Raw genomic sequence first — 22,916 nt, 5'->3', positions numbered from 1 at the left:
AACACAAATACCTTTGATTGATTTTAATAATCTACCCTTAATCCCATAGCCAGACTGCTTACTACATTTCCACCTTAGAGAATCCCTCCGTGCCATGTTATACCTTTCAGCAGATAATCCATGTAAACTACGAACAACAAGGGTGAAAGATTACATCCCTGTCTAAACACTATAAGTACACTGACCCAAGAACCCATTCTACCATCAATTCTCACTGCAGCCTAATTGTCAACATAAATGCCTTTGATTGTTTTTAATAATCTACACTTAATCCCATGGTCCCCCAGTCCCTCGATACCCTGTAATAAGCTTTATCTAGATCTACGAAACATAAACACAACTGTACATTCCTCTTGAAGCATATTTCAACTACCTAACACATACTGAAAATCTGAACCTGACAGTCCATCTTTGGTCTGAAACCACACTGGTTTTCATAGAACTTCCTCCCAACCACTGATCACAACCTCCCTTCCAAGACGCCAGTGAATACTTTGCCTGGTACACTAATCAATGAGATACCTCGATTGTTGTTGAAATCTTTCCTGTTCCCTTGCCTATAGATAGGTGCAATTACTGCCTTTGTCCAATCTGAAGGCACTTTACCAACACTCCATGCTACTCTTATTACTCTATGGAGTCATTTTATCACCGCCTTCTTGCTATACTTCACCACCTGGTCTAATTTCACCTAGATTTCCTTTTATGTTAAGAAGATTTACAAAATATTCCCTCCATCTGCCCAGTGATTCCCAGGGATCTATTACGAGTTCACCGGAATTACCCAAAACACTGCACGTGTGTACCTTTGAGGTTCTTTATTACTGTCCAGAAAGGTTTCCCTGCTGTTAAAACTAGCCAACTGCCAAATCTACCCACACCAATCGCTCATTTACGTGCCTAACAGAAACTATGTTGCGTGAAATAGTATTCGTGGTGAAAAGCCCTACCCCACACTCTGCCCTTCCCTTCCCAACACCCGTCAAGTACACTTTATAATCTCCTATCTCTTCCTCTTTATCTCCCCTTGCCAGAATATCACTTACTCTTAGCACGTCCACATTCATCCTCTTTGCTGACTCAGCCAGTTTTACTTTCTTCCATAAGCCTCATTAATATTGATAGCTCCCCATCGAATTCCATTTCGTTCGCCAAGTTGTTTTCAAAGAGTCTCTCGCCTGTCAAATGGGAGTGGGACTCCGTTGCTCCCACTGGTCCAAGGCTTACTTAAAAAGTTATGAGCTCGTTAGAGTCATGAAGCAGGATGCTACCCTATTTACACATAGTCCAAGAGAGGATCTCTCCTCTAACGAGTTAGGGACCACTGCTGGATTGTATAGTCCTAGCCGCCTGAGCACAAGGAGGGCCATGACTCAGAATATGTCCGAGATGCCCATGCCCATTCCCGTACCAACTGGTATCCCGACTCTCAGGACCACCTACTAAGCCACTTGGCCGTTGCACATGGTTCACAAACTAGGGCGTGACTATAGTAAACCACTCCATGAAACATATTTTAAAAGGAATTCCGTGTTTAATAAAAGGTACTTGCAGAATTGGGAATGAAATACTTTTCGGCCAAGAATTAATTCAGTGAACCCTCAATGGATTTCTGGGGAAAGAAATGAAATTATTATAACTGGAATCATATTTGGATTAACCACACTAGAGTTACAGTAACTGGAATTCAGAAACCTTACCGCAGTTGGCTTTGCAGTGTATCACAATAGTCATCTCCAGCTTCTTAGCTGTAAAGGATCGTATTTTTTTTTCAGACAGCACGTTGCGAAACATTGAGAAAATTCTCCACACATCAACGCATGTTGAGGGTTAATAATTTAATTAAGTGTGACCTTTCTCTTCAAAAACACATCAAAATTTTCTTCTTTCAATATTTCACTTCTCTTGGACATAATTTGATACCCCTGGTTTTCTCCAAGCACTAGTTTCATTTGATTTAATTCCCTCGCTTTCCAGATATGCTTAAAATAGATGTACTTACTAGAGAAATTTTTTAAAGAGGTGATGGATGAACTAATGTCTCGAATTGAGAATGGGCAGTAGAAATGTAGTAAAAAGGTTGAAAAAAGCCGTTACGACGTAAACAAGGCATAAAACACCAATAAGCCACAAAACGCCAAAAAAGGCAAAAAAGGGACAAATTGAACCCAGCATTTTCTGGCCTACAATGACCCAGTATGAACAGATATTACGCTGAACCTCGTCTTTGGACTCAACTTCTGAGCCCTTATCATTATTCTTCCAAGAGGACTTGCAACTAGGAAACAATCAAGAAAATGTAAAGAAAGAAGATGACGGCAAGGAAAAGGAAAGGGCGCAAAAGGCTTCAATTTGTTAGGCCCATTAAACCTAATACTTTTGTGGTCGCAAGAGGTCAACTTTTGACCAACGGAGGTCACAGAGGAATGGTGAAAGTGAGGTGGCTTGCACACGTACCTATGAGCATTGCTAGACTCTAAGGAACCCGTAGTAACAACTTGAGATCTTGACCTCTCACGACACTCAGGGGATTCTGTGCGTATATCATAATGTCCTCATCCAGAGGGGAAAGGGCCAGATAATCCTGCACGCACCTTGTTACAATATATGTGGAAAAGCTCTTTATATTCCTGATTTCCTCTATTATTCCACTCCAAATAAAGAGTCTATGCACCATTGCTTCGTACTGGCTGTTTCACAGGTATTCTTTTCTTAACGTCATGCCTCGCCAATCAGTTACATGCATAGCAACATACGACTTCCTGAACACCTTATTGTCGGGTCGCTTCGTCTAGCCGTACCATCTTGGCAGAGGGGGAGGCCAAAACCCCAAGCACCTTGTAGATAAGCTGTAGTAATAATGGGTCACCGGGGAATCGAAGTATTGCCCCACATTATAGACCTAGGCTTATGGAGTGTTCAGTTGATAAGTAAAGTACTTACGTAGGTAAAACATCCGGTGAGATACAGGCTATGTTCATGTACCATCGTCCAGATATCTTAGACAGGCAAATATAAAAACAGAACACAAAGAACCTACCGCTTAATAGCACTGTCCCCATATCACATTACATTTTATTTTTACTGCTTCAAAACTAGGTCTCGAAACTTGAGGATTTTTTTCCTGAATTGACAGAAGACGAGATCCAACATAATATATGTTCATTCTTGATCATTGTAGACCAAACAATTATGGGTTTTATTTCATTTTTGCCTTTTTAGTCATTTTGGATTATTGGTCCTTTTTTCCTTTTCTAAGTTCTTAACGGCTTTTTTTGGAAACTTAATTTCTTTCGACTACATGTTTACTGCCCATTCTCAATTCAAATAACCATTAGTTCTTTCCTCTAGTAAATACGTATATTTCAACCTTATCTGAAAATAGAAAATATGAAATTAAAATGAAATGAAATTAAAAAATGAAACTAGGGCTTCAAATAAACCAAGGGTATCAAATTATGTGCAAGACAAGTTGAAATATTGAAAGGAAAAAGTTTTTATGTCAATGTTTTTGAAGAGGAAGATCTCACTTGCTTCACGTATGAACGCTTAACGTCAGTTGATGTACGGAGAAGGTTCTTGATGTCTCGAAACGTGCTGTCTGAAAACTGACGATCCTTTACAGCAGGGCCTCTAAAACTCCCAAAATGTAACGCGTGCAAACAGCGGCGCAGAGGTCCTGTGCACAGTGCATCGGTTCCACTCGGCTCGGCTCGGACCAACGCTTCGTTTCTGGGCTACTCGGCTCAGCTCGGCTCAGCTCGGCTCGAATTTGGAGCGCTACGGAGCAAGTGAGGAAGAGGGAGACAGGGGAGCGAGCGAGACAGGCGTGGGGAAAGAGAGAGACAGCGCTATTGCTCCAAATCGATGAGTGGGGTCTGCACTCTGGTCAAGCAAGCGAAGTGGTCTTTTGCACCGTGCACAGTGCCTGCACCCTGAGAGGCCCTGCTTTACAGCTAAGAACCTGGGGATGACTATTGTGATGTTCTGCAAAGCCAACTGTTTCCGAATTCCAATTTCTGTAACCCCAGTATGGTTAGGTCAAATACTATTCCAGTTCTACTCAATTCAATTTGTTTCTCCAGGATGTCCATTTCGGGTTTGGTGAATTCATTCCGGGTGGAATAAGTATTTCATTCTAAATTCTTCCAGTATTTTTTGACAAATGCATAATTCCTTTCTTAAATTATGTTAATCTAAAAATATACAATGTCTGAAAGAATATCACTTACATATTTTTGCATTGTGTGTTGCATACCACCACAATTTTTGCATTTCCAAACACTATATTCCTTAATTAAATATTTAATTAAAACGAATTTTGAATCGCATATTTACGTCATTTTTGGCTGTTCTTAGGTTTTTTAAGATACCTTTCTTTTTAGGTGCTTTTAAACCAATTTATAGGACTTCAACCTTAAAAAGCAATATGCCTTTCCCATTCCGCAATCAACATAAGACAGTGTAGTAATGAATCTGATTATACAATTAAAAATAAGAGATTTATTAAAAATGCGGCCGGAATTTATGCTTCATTGAACTGATTAAATAATATTGCAATTGAGGCCTTCAGAAAAGTAATTGCAATTCTTAAAAGAAAGAAACTGCATGTGACAAACCCAACTACTAAGCACCATGAAGCAGGCATCAGTGAATACATCCCTGCATATAGGCTTAAAGTTAGGAAGGGCATTCGGTCGTAAAACTGTACTGATTCCATTGAGATTACTTAAGAAATTGATATTAATATTTCTAAAGTGGCAAGAAAACATGCAGACAACGTTTACCATGAAAGTATTTATTGTTTGTGAACATGAAGCAAAGAGGAAGAAGGATATTTGTTAATGACATCGAATTACAACAATATTACGACCATTTGCTAAACAGAAGAAATAAAAGCCAAACGTTACTATATCATACAAGCTACATTACAGAAAACATTAGACTAGAATATGAGATTTATATCAACTTCAAATCCGACTAACTAGAACTTTAAGTTATATAAGATGCCCCGTTATCACGAGGCAATAAATTTAATGACAAATGGATTATAAAATACCAGTGGAAAATTGAAGGATGCCAACAAGTACACAGACCACTTTAAGACAAGAAAAAGGAGTGTCACAAGGCTGTGTACTGAGTCCAATTATTTTCACTATCTACATTGAGTGGATAATAAGGAGAGAGAAAAAGCCAAAAAAAGAAAGCAAAATCATTCCAGTACAGGCCATAAAGGCCTAACCTCGGCACTTGATGAGAAAGAGTGGTTAGCCCTACGCTCAGCCGCCTTTTCCCCCAGGAATTAACCTGGTATTCATATTTAGTGTAGACTGAGTGAACGTCAGGACCATATACACCTCCGGAAGAGGAAATCACGATACTTCAATCTTTCGACTTCCTGACTGCGAATGGAACCCACGTCCTTCCGAGTGAACCGAGCACGCATGTACCGCCTCGGCCAGGCAGCCATGAGGAGAGTAAACCCTTAACGGAATGGAGATATTGTGTTAGGAGGGACCTATCTGACGTTTGCTGGTCACAACACATTCATTGAACAGAGTTGTAGACGTCAACATTGAAGTCACATTAAACATAAATAGGAATAAATCCTTAATTATTGGTCATCGACGTAACATACTTGGAATGCTAATGACACCTCACTTCCTGAAAGATCTGGAAAGTCACGATTTCACCATGGATAACAAAATGCATTTGCTTGAGACTCTAGAGTTCTACACATTCCTGTATGTAGTGGAATGCTGGACCGTCAAACACATTGATACCTTCAAGATGTACTTTCCGAGGCGGATACTGAAAATCACGTGTATTGTTATGAGAAGCACCATCATCATCGTCGTCAGTGTCTAAATGTAATGCCTTGCCTATGCAACCTTTCTTCTCCGTCCTCAGCTCCACATTTCATTTCATAATAGGAACAACAATGAAGACTCTGTGCGAAGTCTTGAAGGAATTTTCTCCTCCGTCGTCCTCGGCCTTTCTTCTCCGTGATTTTCTCTTCCATAAGATTCGTAAGAAAGGTATTATGTCCCAAGATGTGGCCAGTGAATTTAAATCTTCTTCTCTATACCGTTAGCATCAGTTCTCTCTTCTCTTGAATTTCTTGCAGAACGCTTTTGTTTGTTCTCTTTAATCCGTAGCATTCGTCTCCAAATCCATACCTCAAACGCTTCGGGTCATTTCCATTCTGATTTATGATTCTCCAATATCCACAGCCATACAATAACGCATTCCAAACAAACGAAATCACAAATTTCTCCCTAATTCCAAAATATAAATTTGCACTGATTAAAAGATTTCTCATACCACTAAACTCCTGCTTATCCAGCGCTCTTCGCCTTTTAGTAATCTCTTTGCTGCACCTGTTGCCATTGGTGATCAGGATTCCTAGTTAAGGGAAACTGGTAACTTGTTCCAATATCTCGTCAGTAAGCCAGATGTTTGTGTGAGTTTGTTCAGGACGTTTACTCACAACTAATGCATTGGTCTTCTTAACATTAATGTATAAGAGTGAATCTACTGTTGATGACAATACATTCAGCACCTTGGACAACTCTTTCTCGGAGTCTGCCACAGTTGCTATGTCGTCTGCAAATCGAATTTATTGGATGTGGTGTCCACTTACGGTTACTTCTTTGGTATTTGCCTTAACCTTATTTCTGGCATTTTTCAATGAATACATTTAAAAGGTACGGTGAGAGAGAGCAGAATAACTGAGAACAATAGTAGAGAATCTGATTGTCAAGTACTTAGAGCATAGATAAGACAGAACAGAGTCCGAGGATAAGGATAACTCATGGGTTAATTGAAGGTTGGGGTACAGCTCAACAGAACACGCGGATCCAATTTAAGTCACCATATACCGTCCATTTCAGTAATAAATCAGGATTTTATCACAAAAAGTAACATTATAATAATTTTACAAAATGGTCCATGGTATCACGATATTCAAAAGTGAAGAATAAGATATGAATATAAAGTAACGTTGGAGAGGGGGGACTCAAGTGGTTGTTTAAAATATTTGTGTTTAGCCTAACCATCAGCAGGTAACATAATAGTTTATTGAAATTGTGTGATATCTTCTGAAACGAAATTCGAATATTATGGTATTACAAGAACCAAAAAGGCATAATATTTAAATATAAAAACCAAACCGAATGGTGCAGCAGCTCCAAAGTGCCATGCCCTACCAAGCGACCGCTGCTCAGCCCGAAGGCCTGCAGATTACGAGGTGCCGTTTTGTCAGCACGACGGATCCTCTCGGCCGTTATTCTTGGCTTTCTAGACCGGGGCCGCCATCTCCGCGTCAGATAGTTCCTAAATCACGTAGGCTAGTGGACCTTGAACCAGCCCTCAGATGTAGGTAAAATTGCCTGACCTGGCCGGGATTCGAAGTCGGGGCCTCTGGGTAAGAGGCAGGCACGCTACCCCTACACCGCAGGGCCGCCGGCACAATATTTCAAGATAATAAACAAAATAACTATAAAATGATTTTGTTGCAGACCTAATGCTATTAATTATTTCTCAATTCTTCTTACGTTTCCAACAAAAGCAGTGAAACAGCTGAAATATAGTTTTATTCATCCCAGTTATTTCTATGCTCGTGTGGCAAAGCAGTTTGTTGAAGCAGAATTATGCCTTTCAGCGGCAACCCTCTGTGAATTCATTAAAAGCCTCCATAATCCTCTATTTGTAACTAGCTCTGTGGTCTCCATACATAAGAGGCTTGGAAGTATGTTTACATTGTTAGAAACTGAGTCTAACCAACGGCGCCTTTCTCTCCCTCTACTCCTCTTGTAATTTGAGTATCAAAGGACCTTAGTTCATCTCTGATGTAGCGAATATGTCTGTTGTGAACCTGTACTATTAATTAAATGGGATGGGGTGAGGAATTCACAGGCAAGGTCAGACGGACAGTCATGTGATGAAATAATTTCCATGGCCCTGACTTCTTCTCGCAGAGTGGGATGTTCCTAGTCCAGGGTGTAATAGCTATGTAGGTCAAACTCTCAGAACACACTTCTCATGCGTACTATAAAAGAAGAACATGTTTTATGGATCCGGAAACGCTTCATTTCAACGCTAGAACGAATTTTCTACAACTTTTCTTAGTACATTAACCATGGGAAACGCACGGGAGCAAAACGTACCAACCAAATCCATCCGTTCATGTCAGCAATGTTCGCTGATGTTGACGGCCACTTACGTGTCACACTGCCAGGATTATGAAGGACCGGGTCGAGGAACATAATAGTGCTTTAATACATCGGCTTGAAAATTTGAATTTAAAAGATTATATTAAATATCAGAAATTTGCATTAAGAATTAATTTTGAAACCTTCCTCTGCCATTACCTTGAGGTGGTGGGCCTTCCGACGACGGACAAGGCCTTCCCCTCCCTCCACTAACCGTATGCATTCTAGACTGGAGCTATCAAGAAGACAACATAGCCCCAAAGCTCCCAAATTTTATAGCAGAGAGGAGAGTTCCAGAACTCTCTAGGCCGATGACTTGTACACACCCCCAAGATCGGCTACAAAATATATACACAAAAATTTCTGTTTGGCTAATAATTGAAGAAAGAAGCAAGTTATATAAGTGCTAGTAACCTTAGCACACACACAAAAAAATCTACAAACCCTTCAGTTTTACATATCTAGAAAAGTACAAAATTCCTTTGAAAATTAATTGTTCGTCCTCCCACCAGAGGGGGCATATAAGTCGACAGTAGAGACATCTGAAGATTAAAGTTCCTAACTTCTTCCAATACATAGTGTCAGATTGATAACACAGATTTATTATTATTATTATTATTGTTGTTGTTGTTGTTGTTGAATGCATACTACAGGTACCTTCAATTCATGTTTCAATTCTAAAAATCACTTACTAGTTACTTTAAATGTATCATTTTGATATACTTGTTAATCTTGGTATAGTAAAAGAGGTTTTATGGCCATAGCTCCACCAAGCAAAACAAGGCAAATAAATAAATAAATAAGTAAATAAATAAATACATAAATAAATAAATAAATAAGTAAATAAATAAATAAATAAATAAATTAATTAATTAATTAATTCCAGTATGTGTGCATATTGGACGTAATAGTAATGAATATTTTTTAAATATGGTAATCTCTATGAAACAGCTACTTTAATTCCACGCTACTATATAGAGTCATTAGTCATCTATTCAATATAATTAACTCAAACATGTTTCTTCTGTGAAACGCTAAGTTATAAATGTGCGAACACTATAAAAAGCTGAATGTCCAAGCCAGCCTTAATTTATACGCCCTTATAAATGATTCCAATTGCTCATCATTTGCTACTCTGTTTTAGGGTCGAGCGTGGTCACTCCTACGCCACTGGTAGGACGCAAGAGACCCCTACTGCCCGGGGGAGCTCGGCCAGCCATGTCCCCCACCAAACGCACCGTATTGTCCATCTTGGCTCGCGCGAGGGCAGCGCAGGCCAAGGACCTTCCGGACTACCAGACGGCGGCCAATGGGTGAGTACACACACTTTCCTCCAGGTCGCCATGTTACTGCCCACAGGACACTCAATGGCGTGGAGATGAACTCTCCGATTAGTTTAACTATCGGCCCACATTTATATTTTTTTAAAGACGTTGCTTACATAATATGACGTATTCTTTTTTTTGTCGCGAAACGACTTCAAAAACATCATATATTTATTTTTTATTTATTTACTCAAGAAAGGGCACCTGAGCCGAGGCTCTTATGGCGCAATACAAGATTAAATATTGGCAGAGTTACAAAATATTGACAATACAATAATAGCTTATTTCTAAATACGTTACAGTCTCACAAATATAAATACAATATATAATACCACTGTACATTACTTGGTTGAAAGATTTACTGCTCATTTTATTCTGTCCATTGATTATTTATTTTTTGTTTAAATTTTGAAATTGTTGTTGCCTGTTGTATATGTTTTGGAAGAGCATTGTACACCTTCGCAGAGTAGTGCCATAAGGAGTTACAACCATACTTACTAGTTTTTACAAATTCTGTATGGACTCTCTTTGCTCCTCGAGTGTTATATGAGTGTATGTCAGAATTTATAATACAGATAGTGTTTGTATGAACCAATTTATGCTTAATTGTACATACCATCTTAGCTGAAGCTCTATCACGTAACATGTGGAGTGGTAGAAGTCTGCATTTCTTAAACAAATCATCTGTAGGTGTTAAGGGTGGTAAATTAAAAAGTATTATTAGTGCTCTTTTTTGTAAAATGGCAACTTTCTCAAAGAGTTCGTAATTGCAACATCCCCAAACATGAATCATATAAGTCAGGTGACTTTCAATGAGAGCCTGATAAATAGATTTTTAAAACTTATGGTTGAATTTATATCTTATTCTGTGAAGCACTCCAATTGCTGGAGTTATTTTTTTGCATATAGTTTTAACTTGCTCGTTCCAGTCAAGCATTTCATCTATTTTTAAACCTAGAAATTTAGTAAATTGTACTCTTGGTAAAGGATGACCGAAGAATGTTAATGTAATATCAAGAGGAGTTGCACATGCGGGCTTGTGAAGAATCATGTAGTTGGTCTTGCTAAGATTAATGGATAGTCTATTGTTTGAAAGCCAATTTTGTAGTAATCTAATGCCATACTGCATTTTTACCTCAATTTTTTTAGTAGAGGTACCAACATAGAAAATATTTGTATCATCTCCAAAAAGAGATAATTGTCCTTGTAATTTTAGGGAGCCTATAACATTCACAAATATTAGAAATAAAATTGGACCCAGTACTGATCCCTGAGGAATTCAAATTGATGTAGGGAGACATAAACTTTTAGCATTTTTATATGAGACGAATTGTGATCGATCACTGAGATAATCCTTAAACCAGTTCAACGCTACACCTCTTACTCCTGCGTCTTCCAGTTTTCTTATCATGATCTCGTGATCAACTGTGTCAAAGGCTTTTCTTAAGCCTATAAATAACTCAGAAGCTAATTTTCGTGAATCAAGAGCTTCCTGCAGTTTAATGATAATATCCTCAACAGCATTGTATGTGCTGGAATTTGGAATAAAGCCATATTGATATTTATAAAAGTAATTATTCTTAAGAAGGAATTTCAATAATCTTATTTTAGCAATTTTTTCTAATATTTTGGCTAAAATGGGCACGATAGAGATTGGTCTGTAGTTGTTTATGTCTAATTTATCTAAGCCTTTATGGATGGGTATAACTTTGGCAATTTTTAACAATGTAGGAACTGTACCTTCAGCTAACGATTTGTTAATAAATGCAGTGATGTATGGAACTATTTCGGTTGATAACTGTTTGAGAATTGTGTTGCTTAAACCATAACAATCGCAACTACTAGAATTTTTTAGTTCTTTTATCATACTTGCTACTTCTTCATTGTCAGTTGGGTACAAGAATAAAGAATTTCCTGGAGCTGTGTGATAACTATATGGATTACTGGTATTGGTTGTAGGCAAATTAACAGCTAGATCCTGACCAATACTAGTAAAATATTTATTTAATGTTGTTGAAATATCACAGGGGTTGGTGATTATATTATTATTAATTTTTAGTTGAATATCTCTATTGTTGCTATTTGTTGTTTGAAGTATCTCGTTAACTAATTTCCATGGATTTTTACTAGAAACTAACCTGTTACTGTAATAAGAACTTTCAGATTCTCTTTTGAGTTAAGTGACCTTATTACAGAGTATTTTATATTCATCTTTTAGATATTCTGAGACATACTGGCATCCCCTTCCCAACCTATAATGCTGTCTCTTGATTTTCCCATATATTTTATTTTTATAATTTATGAGGTTGAGGAGTTCAGGAGTCATCCATGGACATCTTGAGTTTTTATGCCTTGATTCAGTTATTTTCTTAAAACTGGATATGCTGGCTTCTGCTAAGAGATTAGTTAACTTATTAACAGTAGTTTCACAGTTGTCATTAGCATCAAGTATCAAAGGATTTTTAGATAAAAGTTTCGTGGCGCTTTTAATGTCTATTTTTTGGGTGTGTGTTGTGGTGGAATGTTTAAAAATACTACTACTATCTCTTAATGGGATGTCAAGATCACAGACCAGTATATTGTGATCACTGAAGTCACTGTAAACATTATACACAATTTCTTTTTACAGGGTGCATTAATATAAATATGATCCAAAAGTGTAGAACTCTTTTCTGTTACTCTAGTGGGATATATATTATTACATGGCAGTTGGCCATAGCATTCTCCTAGTTTACTCAGCTCAATAGATTGCTGATTTTGTGATATTTTATCAAAATATATTATTTCAGTAGTATAGATCCCTTTTGCAGCGCTCACAAGTAACCGATCGTGACAAATGAGCGTACAAAAGAAAGAGAATAGACATTAGCAGTGACGAATTGCACTCTCATTTCATAAATATCGATAATTTCTTTAAAAAACAGTTTCAAAAAATTGCACGAAGTGTGCGATTTGCAAATACTGTTGCTGTAGGAAAATAAGCGCAATCATTGCTGTCCACTTCACGTTTTGGCCGCTGGACACTTGTTTCATTTCATTATAATATGCTGTAATTATCAGTAAGAATGGTAGTAAAAAAATAATTACTTCCGGAACATTTGGCATTAAAATAATGCGCTTTCATTTGCTTCCGTTCAAGTGGACACCGGTACTATAAATGTTAAGAAATAAAAGATGACATTAAGTGGTAAGTAAGACTGATTTGTGTATTTCGTAGTTCACCAGGGGCCTACTCCACAACATACTTTATGAACATGCGAGATTTCTCGCACGGGTCCCCAACTGATTATAATCTTTTTCGAAGACATATGTAAAATTTTCCGCGACACGGAAAGCATAGAATCACGGATATGCTTTTGGGCTTGGAAGACAAGAGAGTACAGATTCATTGGTTGTTCTCATCCTAGTAGCCTTTTACGACATGCAAAGTGTACAGATAATGCATCATTTCACTCCACTCCCAGAGGAGCTAAGGAGTTTCGATATGTAGCATCGTTATCGACGTCCAACAATATGGCAGCTGATCCAGCATTCAGCATTCCCTTGTAGTGTCACAAGATTGCCTCGCTTATCAAGACCTACGTCCAACAATATGGTCTCTGATTTAGGACACGATAATATGGCCATAAATATTCGAAAGTACGATATGAGATACTGGAAAAATTCTTCTGCCTTCCGTGACGCTACCGTGCGTAAGGGGCTTTGCTCTGACGTAGACGAAATGTCAGTCTGAGACAGTGGAAACTCTTTTAAAACACAGCGTTGTTTGTACTTGCTGTATATAGATGGCAGTGTTCTGGCACACGGCATTAACGTGAGGAAGATGATGAGCAAAACTGGTTGCCTGGGTGCCACGCCGTTTGTTTCCTGTCCAACCTAAATAGATGACGTTAATATTACATATGTATACGGGAATGTTGTATATAGTATTCGGAAGTAGAAGGATGAATGCGCAAGATGTGGCCACAGTACAGCACGACGAGTTCAAGTAAGATCCCGGAAGCCAAGAGTTATAATGGTTAGTTCCGTCTGCTGGTGTGACAGAGAGACTAGACTGTGAACGCGATGTAGCTATTTCCCTTTCTCTATTAACATCTTCATCTTGAGCACTGGACGTCACTTAACACACGGATGTAATAAAATTCCGATAGGATAAAATACCGTATCAGAAAAAAGACGTCAGCGAAACTCTCGCACTCAACAGCACTCAGCGTACGAGAGCGAGTAGGACTGGCTATTTAGGCCTGGTTCCCGCCAGCATGCACCTCGGTGCTGCCAAGCCGTGGGCAGTGACATGCAAAAGTACTGACCTGGAGCCCTCCTGTGAGAGATTGGCGAGCACTGACCATCGGTCACTATTTGGCAACATTCGGTAGTCTTCACTAGTGGCGAGACATTGCATGACACGGGATAGTCAGTCACAGTCAATAAATTATTCTGGATGTTAGGATCACCGACCTTTTTTGGTCGTTTGATCCTTGTCAACTACTTGGTGAATAGCCTGGTTCAAATGGTTTGGTTCAAAACAGTAATTTGTGAAGCTAGATCGTCGTTTCGACTGTGATAATGTCCTATCTTCTGGTGTTTTCTGGAAAGATTGAAATGTGGTTGATGCTGCAGAATGTTTTCTTGTACTAAAAGGGACACAAGAAGATATTCGATGTTCGTATTTCTTGAGGGGTTTCACTTGTAGTTTCCGAGCTGTAAGTGGCATTCTTACCTACCCTTCCTCTTGCATTTGGTAGTTCCACAATCGGAAGGATTTTTCACCTCGAAATGCAGTAAGAGAAGCTCCCACCCCTCCACCTTTACTCTCGTGCAAGTACCAGTGTCTTGAACATCCAAACGTACACTGTACTGTGCTTTACAGCGCAGCTGATCTGTCCATTGTGGATGGTTTCTGTCCATCGTACCTATGTCAATGATTGTGAGACTGCTCAAGGGTAGCGGGAGTTCAGCGGCGAGGTTAATGATCTTGCGTGGTTTTGAGTGGCACATACACTTCATTTCCTCTGCAGTGGTAATCTCTTTTCTCAGTTTAAATAACCCATACCACAAGTCCAGTTTAATAAAAAACAATCAAATCCAATGGCACAATAGCCCCGAAGGGCCATGGGCTACCAAGCGACCGACGCTCAGCCCGAAGGCCTGTAGATTACAAGGTGTCGTGTGGTCAGCACGACGAATCCTCTCGGCCGTTATTGTTGGCTTTCTGGACCGAGGCCGCCATCCTACCGTCAGATAGCTCCTCAATTGTAATCACGTAGACTGAGTGGACCTCGAACTAGCCCCGAGATCCATGTAAAATTCCCTCACCTGGCCGGGAATCGAATCCGCGGACTCCGGGTAAGAGGCAGACACCTTGGGGCCCCAGTTAAAACATGAGTGGTGAGACTCTCTTTGACGTGAGGTGTTCAAATAGTTACTTGATATTAAATGATTAATAATTGTATGCTTTTCTGGATTTTTCTTCTTCTAAGCGTTTATCCTACTGTGTAGTGTCCGCCTGATGGATCAAGGAACGCCATAACGCTGTGGGTGAAGTGCTCGGCGTTAATGACAACTTGCTATCGTGGTTTTGGCCTAACAATTGGTCAAGCTCCGCCGACAGGCAGTATTGGTGACGATGTGAGTTTGCCATGCCATTGGAGATGTTTTTGACGAATTTTATCCAGTAATGTACGTTTTTCTAGATTATTAATATTAACATCATTGAAGCCTCCGTGTGTCAGCCGGTAGCGTGCCGGAATCTCACCGCTAGATTCCGTGGTTCAAATCCCGGTCACTCCATGTAAGATTTGTGCTGGACAAAGCGGAGGCGGGAGAGGTTTTTCTCCGTGTACTCCGGTTTTCCTTGTCATCTTTCATTCCAACAACACTCTCCAATATTATTTCATTTCGTCAGTCAGCCTTCAATAATTTCCCGAGAGGAGTGCGGCAGGCTTCGGCAGCCGGTACAATTCCTCTCCTCACCGCTAGATGGGTCTTCATTCATTCCATTCCTGACCCGGTTGAAATTGGAAACAGGCTGTGGATTCTCATTACTGTAGCAAATTTGAATGTCGTATTCCTTAGTTGTGAATCCTATGCTCTCATTACACATTGACATGCCAAAAGTCATGGGATAGCAATACTGAAAGGTAACAATCGGTGGCTACAACGTACCGTGACGTCTTGAAGTGCGTAGACCTCTAATAGGTGTGATATGACATCTCGAAAGTGAGTGTAAATATCGCTTGTGCTAGAGGCGTGACAAAAGGTTATTTTTGTAGAACTGCGACATCTGTCACTGCAACAATAAAGTAACTGTGAATAGTAATAGTTGAAAATAACGACCAACGTTACTCACCTTTTATTGGTCACGGCTTCAGGCTTGTCTCCTTACAGCTGTGTTGCGAAATCCCATTCATTCACTCGCACATGCGCGCACGCACCAATACACTGTTGAAAGTCGGCGCAGCAAAACACGCGCTCTTATTTGCTATAAAGTTAACGAGAGACAGACAACGGATGAAATGAGAAAACAACATAGCGTCTTTTCTGAAATCTAGAGGAGTGATTTTGACAATGCTCCGATCATGGATGGAAGACAAGAAGACAAGATGATCTGTCTGCCAAACCTCGACACAAACCGGTACAAGAGGATCGATGAAGTAAAATGAAGTAATGTTATTTTGTTATAATGAATGTTGTGAAACAAATTAATAAAATCTTCAGTGGATAAAGAAACTTTATCACGTGCGTTTCATTCCGGACAATCGGGAGTTTTTATTGTGCTTGTTACGAATATTCAAACAGTAGTATGCATTTTAATTGGGGAAACCTGTAATTGTAATTGTAATAACTACCTAATTAATTACTGGATGAAAGAAAATACAAAGTACCTGCAATAACGTAACATTAAGAAAAATTGAGCGTCATGTTTTTTATGCATTGTTCATAAGACAAGAAGCACTCTTATGACTATACCTAATTTAATTGTTTATAATGAAACTTATGTACGTTTTGACTTTCTGAGAACTGAGTCGGGGGCGTCCTTCATTAATTATCAGTCCCGTTAAAAAAATTCGTTCACAAGGAACCGACGTGGCAACAACATTGAACCTTTCCTTGACGCTTTTGGAGAGGATCGGATAGACGTGCTGGTGTTTCTTCCACCAGATTAAGGGGTTCCCCGACCTCGGCAATAGGCGTTCATCTAAATAACGCTGTACTTCTGCTATTGCCCCCGATAACGGTGTGCCATGAGGTTGGAAAGTAGCAACCATCGCATCGAACTATCCGACCCCTGAAGGTTACATTCTGTGTGTGTAAGCTGCTACTAGTGGCAGTTCCCACTTCCCAGTTACTGTTTTCGCTAGTACGTTATTCTGTTGTCGCTACTCGGTAACTTGTTATTTTTGTCCTCGTCATATTTGTAACAGCGGCAAGCAAGTAACTGTGACAAAGTAACTACTACGTTATTTTTCAGTCATCTGTAGTTTGTGCTGATCGTGGCAAGGTGACGTGAATTATAGTCTTTTGAACGGAGCATGATACTGGGGGGCCAGATGGATGGAACATTCTATTGTCGAAGATGTGTGGACACTTAACACTTCTCGATCGACGGTGTCACGTTTCACACACATAGTGAACAGCGCAATGCCCGACCACGGATGCTTAATGATCACGATTAGCGGCGTCTGGCTGGGATTATCCGTGGTAACAGACAAGCCACATTGGCTCAAATCACATACCCACTATATGCAGGAGATACCAGACTCGTATCCAGCCGGTTAGTGCAGTGTCCCTTTACGTCAGTGCGATATAGGAGCAGATGACCTACCAGAGGGACCTTGTTAACACCAATACACAGTGCCCAGCGCCTCACCTGGACGCTTGACGTTACCCTGGAGGACTGGCGACATGTAGCTTGGTCCAAAGAATTATGTTCCAGTTGTTTCGAGCTGATGGTAGGATAATATGGCGCAGGCCCCATGAAGCCATGGACCCCAGTTGTTTAGTTTACATTCCTTATACTGTACTTGCACATACTACTACTGAATGTTTCCATTCCTCCCATGAAGGGGGAGGCGGGCCTCTTAGACGGTGACGCCGTCTCTCCGGCCAGGAGATTTGTGGTGAAGGTGAGGGGGATGACGGCCGTGGCCTAAACTAAGAACTGTACCGGCATTCGCCGTATTGCAGAAGAATGGAAAACAAAGGAAAATTATTGTCAGGACAGCCGACTGTCCCCCAAATACAGAGCCGTAAAGCCATGGTAGAGCCGTGGCCACTTGTGGGCCAAGACCCACTCTAAACCGCCGACGTTGGAGATTTAGAAGCGAAGACAGGCTGTGGCCAGGTGAGGCGCGGGTGTGGGGGAAGCTAGTTGGCCGGCCGCCTTGGCTCAGTGGCGTGGGTGCGGTCAGGTTTTATACGGAACATCCTGTATGTAATAATAATAATAATAATAATAATAATAATAATAATAATAATAATAATAATAATTTCGTATGACGATTAGAGCCTGTTGGAGTCCTTGTAAGGCAGATACTCCAACGAGGGTGGACGGCGCTTGCCGTGTGTAGGAAACTGCGTACCCTTCTTGTCTGTCTTGCAGCAATATTGGGAACTTCACAAATTCCCAGTCCACGAGTCAGGGGAATCAACAGTTCAATATTATAATCCCTTGATCTCACGGAGAATTGAACACGAGACAATGAATTGTAAGGATGAAGGTGCTGGGCAGTGAGCTACGGAGTCGGAAAATGTGAGGGTATTACTTTCTGATAATCCAACCGATCTCCAAGCTCACAAACGCTTGTTTGTTTGTTTGTTTGTTTGTGTCATGAATTCAATTCTTATAAGAGCTAACTGATTGTGCTAAGTGTATTCTCAATCTATGACTTTAATTCGAGATTAATGTTTTTGTATACGCTAAAACAATGATTTGTCAATATGCCAGGATTATTTTCAAATATATTCGTAGTTCTTTTTTCTTCAAAATAGATCTTTTACTTTTGCAGTAGTTCAGATCATCCCCATCCTTCCTCTAAATAGACCTTTATTGCAAACGGTTCACCCCATTTCATTCTCCGAGTTCATTTCAATATTACTGTAATACATGAGATTAACTAGCTGTAAATAATTTTATACGTAATTTAATATCCCTTTGCTCCGCTCAAAATATACTCCTTTATGTTTGTACTTAAATTTTCCAGGGTTAATTAAATATAATGTGTTCTTTTATTACGGTACAGTAGAATCCCGATTGACCATTTTTGTGGTGTAGTGGTTAGTGTGATTAGCTGCCACCCCCGGAGCCCCGGTTTCGATTCGCGGTTCTACTACCAAATTTGAAACGTGGTACGACGGCTGGAACAGGGTCCACTCAGCCTCGAGAGGCGAACTGAGTAGACGGGGAGTCGATTCCCACCTCAGCCATCTTCGAAATGGTTTTCAGTGGTTTCCCACTTCTCCTCCAGGCAAACGCCGGGATGGTCCCTAACTTAAGGCCACGGCCGCTTACTTCCCTCTTCCTTGTATATCACTTCCGATCTTCCCAATCCCCCTACAAGGGCTCTGCTTAGCACAGGAGGTGAGGCCACCTGGGCGAAGTATTGGCCCTCCTTCACAGGTGTATTTCCCTCTCAAGCTCCAGGACACAGCCCTTGAGGCGGTAGAATCCGAGAGAAAAACCAACTCTGGAGGGTAAATGAAAGAAGAATCCCAATTATTCTACTCCCGACAACTCCACAACCTGAGTACTATTTTTTCTTATTTCTTTTAATCGCTGGTCGCGCAGAACATTGTCCTTGAAATAAGGCGGTCTATCACTAGGTGAACTTCTTCTTCTTCTTTCCGAATTTGGCCATGTATGGACCGCATTGAACCTAAGACTTTCCCTTCTTCTTCTTCTTATTCTTCTCCTCCTCCTCCTCCTCCTCCTCCTACTCCTACTCCTCCTCCGCCTTCTCCCAGAACCTCTCCATCCTTTCAATTCTAATCTTCCTTTCTTTCTCAGATATAACCAATTTGGGTCTACATTTTGTGGTTTCTCTGGGAATGTTTTGATGCGGTCCACTCGGCTTCTAAATTATTTTCTGTTGTGAATCATATCCATTGTAATTCCACTTTCTATTTCATATATTTTTACATCTTCGACACCCTTTGTCGAAGTTTTCAGTCCTGTGATGTACTTGAATATTTTGTTAGGTAATCGTTTCTCATCCATTCTTTCTAGATGCCCATAGAATTTTAGCCTTCGCTTTCGCATGGTGATAGTGAATTTTTTCGGTGTATTTGTAGGGATCATCATTTTTTTTCTATTTCTCCACTTCTCATCACCATTTTTCTGGCCGAGCTCGATAGCTGCAGTCGCTTAAGTGCGGCCAGTATCCAGTAATCGGGAGATAGTGGGTTCGAGCCCCACTGTCGGCAGCCTTGAAGATGGTCTTCCGTGGTTTCCCATTTTCACACCAGGCAAATGCCGGGGCTGTACCTTAATTAAGGCCACGTTCGCTTCCTTCCAGTTCCTATACGTTTCCTATCTCTTCGTCGCCATAAGACCTAGCTGTGTCAGTGCGACGTAAAGCAAAATAAACCAAAAAAGTAGCATTTTGCTGTGGTCCTAAAATTTTCCTTAAAATTCTCCTCTCCTACTTTTCGAGTTCTTGAAGATCACCTTTTTTATTCATTATCAGGCTCTATGAAGCGTAGAGACTCTGGCTTTACGACTGTGCTGTAGTGTCTAGGTTTCGCCTTGTATGATATTGCTCTTTATTTTGTATCTGTTCTGGGTTAACCTGTAAGCTAATTCTTGTTTTCTAATTTTTGCCCTATTCGCCTCTTTATCCAATCTGTTAGGTTCTATCCATTTCCCTAGATATTTAAATTTCTCAGTTCTGTTTACAGTCCCATACTTCACCACTAAGTGTCTCTCCCACTGATGTCCATATTCCATGTATTTCGTCTTCTCATATGAGACATTGAGTGAGACTTTGAGACCCGTCTCCTCAGCCATCTATTGTAGAGTATTCAGCTTAATTTGGGCATTTTCTCGGTTGTGAGCCAAGAGGGCAATATCATATGCGAAAGTCAAACACTTAATTTCTATGTTCTGTCGTTTCCTCCCCCCTTATTCCCTTCAATTCCAAAGCTTTTGCCCAGTTTCTGATAATTTTTCGAGAACAATGTTGAAAATAGGTGAAATGAGTATGGTATGAAAATTAGCCTCTCGAAGACTAAATTGATGACAGTAGGTAAGAAATTCAACAGAATTTAATGCCAGATTGGTGATACAAAGCTAGAACAGGTTGATAATTTCAAGTATTTAGGTTGTATGTTCTCCCAGGATGGTAATATAGTAAGTGAGATTGAATCAAGGTATAGTAAAGCTAATGCAGTGCGCTCGCAGTTGCGATCAATAGTATTCTGTAAGAAGGAAGTGAGCTCCCAGACGAAACTATCTTTACATCGGTCTGTTTCCAGTCCAACTTCGCTTAACGGGAGCGAAAGCTGGGTGGACTCAGGATATCTTATTCATAAGTTAGAAGTAACAGACATGAAAGTAGCAAGAATGATTGCTGGTAAAAACAGGTGGGAACAATGGCAGGAGGGTACTCGGAATGAGGGGATAAAGGCTAATTTAGGAATGAACTCGATGGATGAAGCTGTACGCATAAACCGGCTTCTGTGGTGGGGTCATGTGAGGCGAACGGAGGAGGATAGGTTACCTAGGAGAATAATGGACTCTGGTATGGAGGGTAAGAGAAGTAGAGGGAGACCAAGACGACGATGGTTAGACTCGGTTTCTAACGATTTAAAGATAAGAGGTATAGAACTAAATGAGGCGACAACACTAGTTGCAAATCGAGGATTGTGGCGACGTTTAGTAAATTCACAGAGGCTTGCAGACTGAACGCTGAGAGGCATAACAGTATATAATGATAATGTATGTATGTGTATGTTAAAGAGAATAATTGGTGATTGGCAATCCTCTTCTGTGACTCCCGTTTTTATGTCAAATGGTTCAGAAGTTGAAATGAGTGAGAGAGACTGTCAAACATCACGAGATTTCTTCCCGCAAAGTACTAGTCATTTCTTCAGTTCTGTATGCAGTGGCGTAGCCTCGAGGGGCGGGGAATTGTTAGGAAATGCTGATAGAACATAATGAAGGTGCGTGTGTGATTCCGGCATGCGTGACTTGTCTTTGTAAAGACACTGATATAAGTGAATTATATTGATATTCAGTTTGCAGTACACTACAAAATCTTACATTAAAATACAGAGCAAGAACAATACGATCATGGGCAACAGTTTTATAGCGAATGGTATGTTTAGTTTACAAACTAAAATCCAATTTTCGAGGCTTCTTAGAAAATAAATTGCACAGATTGGTTGGTTTTACAATTAAGTCTGAATGTTTTTTAGTTTATTGTTTATTGAGAGTTTCTGTTCATTTTCTTTCTGTATAAGTTCCTCGGAGCGGAGAATCTAAACCCCAGTAACCCCCGACTGCATGTCAGTTTCTTTTTTTATTTTAAACAATAATTTTAGGATTTGTTGCACTTTTCTCTATCCTGTATAGTGCTATAACGTTCATTAGAGTAGGCCTAATGCGCAGTAATTTATTATGAACTGCGTTTAACCCAGCCATTATCCTGTAAAATTCGACATTTCGGGACACCCTCTGAGTCCACATTACGGGACTTCAATGACCTTTATTTAACTTTTAGTTCAATTTTTATGTTTTCTCTTTCAGTCGTCGTCTTGTTAGCAAATAGCAAGCAGTAGACTCAAATTTAAATTAAGCCCATGAATAAGAGAAACCTACAAGAAATTTCACCATTGGTTGAGTATAGAAGATCCTCAAATATTTAGTGAAATACAAACAAGATTGTTATGCTTGGATATAAATAGAGTAGATCTGTCGGTTCCTTTCCGTCTCCATAGTACAATGGCACCTTCTTCTTTCTTTCTTAGTCAGTTTACCATCCAGAGCTCTTTCTTCCATTTGACTCAGTGAGGGTTCCCACCTCTACCGTCTCAAGGGCAATCTCCTGGAGCGTGAGATATTTTAGGATATCGCCACACCTGCTATGCTGAACAGGGGCCTTGTGGAGTGATGGAAATATCGGAAGGAATAGACAAGAAACAGGGAAAGAGGGAAATAAGTGGCCATGGCCTAACATTAGGTACCGTCCCACCTTTCTCTGGAGAAGAAGTGGGAAACCACGGAAAACCACTTCAAGTGATGGCTGAGGTGGGAGTCGAACATCCTTCTACTTAGTTGGCCTCTTGAGGCTGAATGGACTCCGTTCCAGTCCCTGTACCACTTTCCAAATCTCGTGCCAGAGCCGGGAACTATCTCCGCGGATAGCAGCTAATCACACTA

General features: G+C 40.2%; 1 protein-coding gene across 1 annotated transcript in view; it reads left to right on the top strand.

Annotated features, from left to right (window-relative positions):
- Positions 1-22,305, top strand: part of LOC136875844 (KH domain-containing, RNA-binding, signal transduction-associated protein 2-like) — a 253,220-nt gene extending 230,915 nt beyond the window's left edge. Inside the window, exons 6-7 of the mRNA XM_068228213.1 lie at positions 9,358-9,526; positions 22,284-22,305. Of these exons, the coding sequence (XP_068084314.1) occupies positions 9,358-9,526; positions 22,284-22,305 (191 nt within the window). The remainder of the gene's footprint in view (positions 1-9,357; positions 9,527-22,283) is intronic.
- Positions 22,306-22,916: the final 611 nt, after the last annotated feature.

Source organism: Anabrus simplex, chromosome 6, assembly GCF_040414725.1.
Source record: "Anabrus simplex isolate iqAnaSimp1 chromosome 6, ASM4041472v1, whole genome shotgun sequence".
Classification (NCBI taxonomy): Eukaryota; Metazoa; Arthropoda; class Insecta; order Orthoptera; family Tettigoniidae; genus Anabrus; species Anabrus simplex.
This window is presented reverse-complemented; position numbering and strand designations above follow the sequence as displayed.